The sequence below is a fragment of the Hyperolius riggenbachi genome, chromosome 12, assembly GCF_040937935.1.
Source record: "Hyperolius riggenbachi isolate aHypRig1 chromosome 12, aHypRig1.pri, whole genome shotgun sequence".
In the NCBI taxonomy this organism is placed as follows: Eukaryota; Metazoa; Chordata; class Amphibia; order Anura; family Hyperoliidae; genus Hyperolius; species Hyperolius riggenbachi.
In genome coordinates, this window is record NC_090657.1 from 137,366,416 (window position 1) to 137,372,984 (window position 6,569).

Below are 6,569 nucleotides of genomic sequence, written 5' to 3' on the forward strand. Positions count from 1 at the left end.
TTTAAGAGGAACTGTAGTGAAAATAACACCATGAATACAATTGCTTATGTTTTATAATATTAATTTAAGTATTTGGTTATTGTTTGTCAATGTAAAATCTTTCTTCTCCCTGATTTACATTCTGAAATGTATCACTGGTGCTGACCTCTTTAGTTCTGCCAAGTAATCTGTACCGAATATTTGTTACTGAGAGCTCTATGCACACAGGGAGAGGTTACTTGCTTGGCATTTGGAAAAAGCTGTTATTTCCAACAATGCAACGAGGTTCACAGACTGCAAACTGTCAAGTCCATGATCATGACATCACATTGTGATAAGGGTTTCAGCACAATATCAGAATCCCTTCCTTTCTCCGATGATGTATTTCGATAAAAAGTAAATATTTCTTGTGGGAAAGGGAGTATCAGCTACTGATTGGAATGAATATCCTCTTTAATTATGTGTATTTTTCCCACTGCTAAATCAATGCTATACCTATAATACTCCCAATGGTTTCAGTTAGACTATTTGTATACATATATTGCAGTCAACCGATCGGCACTTTTATTACACAACGCCTCTGCCTGGCTACATCTGTGTCACCATTAGCACACTGTGCCTTTGTTAATCCATATTAACGGATCAACAGTCATTTGTTTTTCTTAAGGTGGCCACTAACTGTCCAATTTCAGGCGAAAAATCGTTCGAGCGATCAGAAATTCTGATCGGACGAAAAATCATTCACTACACCATCAACTAACTAATCTTTGCTTCCTATCTATCACGACCACCAAGAAAATCCAAATTTTCGTTCGACGAAAATTCATTCGGGCGACATTTTTTTCACTCGTTCATAATCGATTGTGTCCACCAATGGAGAATATTTACAACCAATCCGATCAGAATTTCTGATCGCTCGAACGATTTTTCGCTAGAAATTGGACCGTTAGTGGCCAGCTTAACTGTATCACTGCACTTTCCTATATATCCAGCTTTATGTGTTATCCTCTCTCCTATATATCCATCTTTATATCCATCTTTATATGTGTTATGCTTTTGGCTTTTTGTCAAAATGTCATATCTCATACGCTTTGTGTCATCTGGTCCCCTTTACCTTCCAGGTTCAAGATGGACAGATAACCCACATTCAGTATGAGCCGGGAGGATCGTTCCTTCAGGACCCTCAGGTGAATTCTGTTCAGTTCTGTTTTTATGAATAATGTGAAGAGGCCTTGATACTTGGTAGTGACACTCCCATTTAACTCCTTTTGAATTGATGGAGTGGGGAAAGCAGTAAACGGTTTTTTTCTGTCTCCTCTACAGATACACTTTGTGCCCATGTCCCCCTCTCAGCAGCTTCTCACACAAGAGCAGCTTGAAGCCGCAGCCCACTCTGCTGTTACAGGTTAGTTTCATATACAAAGTAAACATGCCAGGAGAGAAGCAGAGGGTGTCATTGCTGCCCTCCCTCTCAAGATGCTTGTTTCTAGGCTGTAATTCCTGATCCTCTAGGATATTTGCTAAATCTCTGCATACGGATCAGGTGATCAGGTGTTCTGACTACCTTTTTGCTGTGACTCAAAAGGTATTCTAGTCAGTCAGTCAGTCTGCGATTGAGCCCAGTCACCAGCATGTTAAGGTAGATGCAGTGAATGCCAGCCTCCATACCTTTTAAAAGACAATTCCAAGCCCACTGGTCTTTGTTCTTTTCCTCCCATTTTTTATTTGCTTTATTAAAAATCTAAGCTTTTTATGTGTGCAATGGACATATAGCCGGTTCCAGGTGTAGGTAGGGTGCTGACGAAGCCTTACTGACTTACTAGGATTGGCCAAATTCTGGTACTGAGTTGCACACACAAAAAATCCAAGAATTTTTTAATTCTTAGATTTAGGCCTCTTGCACACTGCAAGTGATTCCGATTCAGATTCCGCTTTTTAATCAGTTTTTACATCCGATTCAGATTCCGATTTGCAGTTTGCTCCCTGCACACTGCAAATCGGAATCTGAATCGGATGTAAAAACTGATTAAAAAGCGGAATCTGAATCGGAATCGCGTGCAGTGTGCAAGAGGCCTTAAATGGTGTGGAAATGGGGGATATATTGCTGTCGCTGTAGAACTCTATAGAGTACTGTGGCTCTAGTGTGAAAACCAGTATTCCCAAGGTAATGAGGGACAGCAGTACAAACTGTCACTTTCAGTCACTATTGAAGAGCTTTCCTCCCACTTGCTCTCTGGACAGAAAGTTGAAGAATTCCTCTCAGACAGGGACACGGGACAGCAATAAATTCCAAAATAGATTCTTACCACTTACCCGTGCGCTCAAAAGCTATAGTAATTTTATTCTCTGGAATTCTGAAATCGGGCCTCAAAGTAACATTGATACTTTTTATATATATATATATATATATATATATATATATATATATATATATATATATATATATATATATATATATAATCAGTTTTTTCAAAGTAAACTTATCTGCACTTTTCCAAATATAAGTGGATAAAGTGTATAGTAGCCTTATTAGCTTTTAAAAACAAATAATGTTATCTTTTTTTGTCAGTTCAGTTGGGTGTGGACAAAAGTTCAAATTTTCTGCATAACAAAACTAATTTCATCTTATTATGTATAAAATCTGATTATGCCCATTTGAAAAAAAGATTTACTTTTAGGCCAGTTTTACACTTGTGGTGTGTGCTTGTGGTGCGATGCCCCGCCCCATTGCACCGCAACGCACAAAACCACAAACATATGACCCTTGCATTGCCTTTGCATTACTTTGCGGTAAAACAGGGTAAAGCAATGCAGATTTTCAATGCAAGTGTAAATGGGGCACTAAAGGCCTGTTCCAAAGCCAGTCACTTTGACTGTTTTATTATTATTTATTGGATATACAGTATATAGCGCCAACATATTTCCCAGAGCTGGACAGTAAATAAGGTTACAGACAATGATAATAGGGGTGACAGACAGCCTGTAGTGCCTGGCAAGGTCCAGCACTCCTGAAGGACTGTTGGTCCAGGACCGTAACTAGAGGGGAGCAGCCTTTTGCAACCGCTGGGGGGCCCAGAGCTGTAAGGGGGCCCAACTACTATTTCACTCACTCTGATAAAGGGGTCCATCCTTCAGATCAGGTGTTTTGTGGCTATCTTTGTTATGGGTATGAAGATCATGATGTCCACACTTGTTGTATGACCCTTGTAAGATGGAACCCCAGACTGTGAGGGTCACTAAACATTGAGGGGTTCTGAAAGTTTTTTGTTGGGGGCCCCATGGATTGTAGTTATCCCAGGCCCCTTCCCTCCCATAAGGCTGTGTGAAAGGAGATGGGGTCTGACCCATGCTCCCTTTCATACGTTACTGCAGTAGGCTAAAGTGTACTGCATAGCCAGGTTGAGATCCTGTGCCCTGCCTCCAGTGCCGTATAGGAGAACGGGCAAAGCAACAGTCACATCACCACGAGAATTGTAGAGTAATGAAAGTGGATGTATGTTTTTTCTTTGTAAAGGTACTGTTCCTCTCTTGTTTAGGGGGTTAGTGGAGGTGTGAGTTGAATGGTTTGAAAGTGGACTTGTAAATATCCTTCTAACACTGTAAAAAAATATATACAGTATAATCCTTGAGATTTAGGGCTGCTTTGTTTCCTATGTTACATAGTTGATTTGAAAAAAAAATCGTCCAAGTTCAACCAGAAAAAAAAAATAAATCCCAGTATGTTCATTATTGACTGGGTATAACTTGAATGGTTACAAGTCCAATGGTTACACTGTATATTTGCTGTAAAGATAGTTGTGCTTGGTAATAATACTAAACCTTTTTCCTGTCTCTCAGCTGTAGCGGATGCAGCAATTGCTCAGACTGTTTACACTGCAGAAACAGAACCAGCTCTTCAGCAGGAAATACAGTATGATGTCATCACTCTTACAGAATAACATTACAGCTTCTTTGGATACTTGATGACCTATCATGTCATCACCCTTTGCTCTCCAAACGGACTGCCAGACCTTGAACTTATATGGGGAGAGGGATACAAGTTCTGTTGGAGGTCTTCCAGTTAGTGGACCTGCTGTTTGGACCTCAGTAGGACCTGCTCAACTGGAAATGGAGTTGGACAATTTTGTTTATAGATTTGGTCTGTCAAAGGAAATTGTGCAGCTATAAAACAATTGAAGAAAGGACTCTCCTTATTACTCAGCTGTCTTCTTTTATAAGAAATCCTATATTGCAAGTGAGCTATTTTTTTTCCCCCGGATCTCTTGTGGATCAACAAGTTATGAAAATCAGGACTTTGTACATTGTTTACAGCTCTTTTTAAGACCACTCTCCCATTTGTAATACCATCTGACCAGGGCCACCCAATCAGAGGCTTAGAAAACTGACCTTAAAGGGAAATACCTTTTTGCAGAAGAAGGTATTCGACTTTACTTGGAAACTGCGTGCAGTGGGTTTCTGACAAGAATAAGGACATATGTTATACTTTTTTGTATGCAAAGTCAACTTTTCTTCATCTCTATATATTTGGGATTGTATATAAATATACAGTATATGTATGTACATACTGAATAGTTGCCTGTTGTATTATGACAAAAAACACTGCCTTTTGCAGGGCAAATCTGCGAGCATCTTCCCGTTTTCTGGTGTAAAAACTGGTGTCTGATCTGTGACTGAGCTCCCTCTTCTCTTATCAGATTAAAAGGGATTAAGGCAGATTTTGGTATTTAATCCTCAAGGACATAGATAATCACACGGTCAGGTAATCCTCTTCCTTCCTATTGCTTCCTTCTTTGCATCTGAAGATGGATGGATGGATGGACGGACGGACGGACGGACGGACGGACCCTGGACACACACACACACACACATGTACATGTGCCAGATATGTCTTTTTTCACCCTACTAGGCAGTGTATATAACTACAGATGGCAGAATTAACACTCCTTGTGTAACAGTCTGCAATCTAATTTTTTTCCTCCTCCTGATGTTCCCATTCTTCATATGTGACCTTTATTTGTGCCAGAGGGAGCGAGCAGGGGAGCCCTGTACTTCATTCTCTTTGCAGTTGGGTAGGTTTTGATTGTCTCTGGTGTCTGTATTGATTTGTCAGATGCCGGCCTCTATTTTCCTCGGAGCTCAGAATTTGATTTATTTGGAAAAGCAAAGGTGCACCAAATGAGAAGCATCAGTTTGCACCTGGTCCCCTCATCAAGGTCAGCAGGCTTTTGTTATAAGCATCCTGCCCTTCATCAGCATCTTGGAGTGTCTGAGTCAGGACTACAGCAGCGTCTCTGCTCAGCCAATCGGGAGGGAGGTGTTCATTAGTGCGCTGACTACGAGCCAAGTGGTTTGTCATCTAACAACTTATGAAAGGCTGGAACATCCTGAGTTGTTCAAAGTGACAGCACATGACTGAGCACAGAGAAATGCTTTTTTTTTTTTCCTTTTTGGCTCACACTACATGCTGTAGTATAGGGGAAAGGCAGCTCAGGCCATGTAAACATTTTTCTCCCTTAATAAAAAAAAATGCATACTCTGCTGCTTACATATATGATTCCCATCCAAAGCAGAAGTCCATGTGGGATGCTGGCTCACCTCTGCATGACTCTAAACTTGAGCCCTTTCTAAACAGCTGACGGTGTTACTTTCTGCGTGAAATTTGAAGTCAGGCGCACATCTAAATATACTAAAAAACACCTTTGTCATCCAAGATGTTCAAATATTACCTTTTTATAGTAATTGAGGCTTCTGCTGCTAAAGAAAAGTTGGCTTAAAGTTTAAATTAGGTGACCAAAAGATGCTGCTTGAATTGCATCAGATTGTATTCTTAGAAAAGATTACAGCCCATGGTAATAAAAAGCTTAGATACAGAAAGTGGCTAATAACTTGTGTCTTAATCAGATGTTTTTAAAGGTAATTTATTTTTCACCACCTCTTATTGTCAGGAACCGGCCCGCGGCACGCCTGCGTATACGGTTCCCGACTGCGGGTTTGACCAGATTAAGCGGGGAACAGCCTTATTTAAGCTACAAACAAGGCTGGAACCCCTCAAACACTTCCCACTGCCACCACTAGCGTTGCTAGACACGTTCACTCAGCTATCGAGTGCTCAATACGCAATCTGCGTTTTCGTATTTGGGTCAGCTTTGCGCTTAGGCCAAATACAGGAACGCCACGCACCCACACACACACACAGTTGCAATCTTACACTGTCGTGAAGCAAAGACCCACTAACAGTCGTTCCGAACGATACTGTTAGCCACTCTGCTGTCGCTACTCGCACTGGCGTTGTTCGTACGTTGGGTCAGCTGCGCGCTTAGGCCAACGTAGGACAAACGCCCCCACACACAATGCAATCACAATTTCATACGGTAGTGTTGCTCAAGCGTACAATTAGGCATGAACTTATACACGGTTACACTTCAGTCTCTTCTAGGCTATGAGTGTTAGTTTAGTACGGCAGAAGTCAAACTTATTAAATAATAATTTAATATTCTAGAAAAACATAGAACAATGCAGAACTTAATATATACAAAAAGATTACAAAAAACAAAGTAAAAATGTTACAAGATAAAAGTTACAAAGATAAC

At 40.6% G+C, this 6,569-nt stretch overlaps 1 protein-coding gene across 1 annotated transcript in view; it reads left to right on the forward strand.

The window, feature by feature from the left end:
* The window catches only part of ZNF335 (zinc finger protein 335), a 157,822-nt gene extending 153,281 nt beyond the window's left edge, over positions 1-4,541 (forward strand). Inside the window, exons 26-28 of the mRNA XM_068264296.1 lie at positions 1,101-1,166; positions 1,303-1,384; positions 3,817-4,541. Of these exons, the coding sequence (XP_068120397.1) occupies positions 1,101-1,166; positions 1,303-1,384; positions 3,817-3,917 (249 nt within the window). The 3' untranslated portion in view covers positions 3,918-4,541. The remainder of the gene's footprint in view (positions 1-1,100; positions 1,167-1,302; positions 1,385-3,816) is intronic.
* The last annotated feature ends 2,028 nt before the right edge of the window (positions 4,542-6,569 follow it).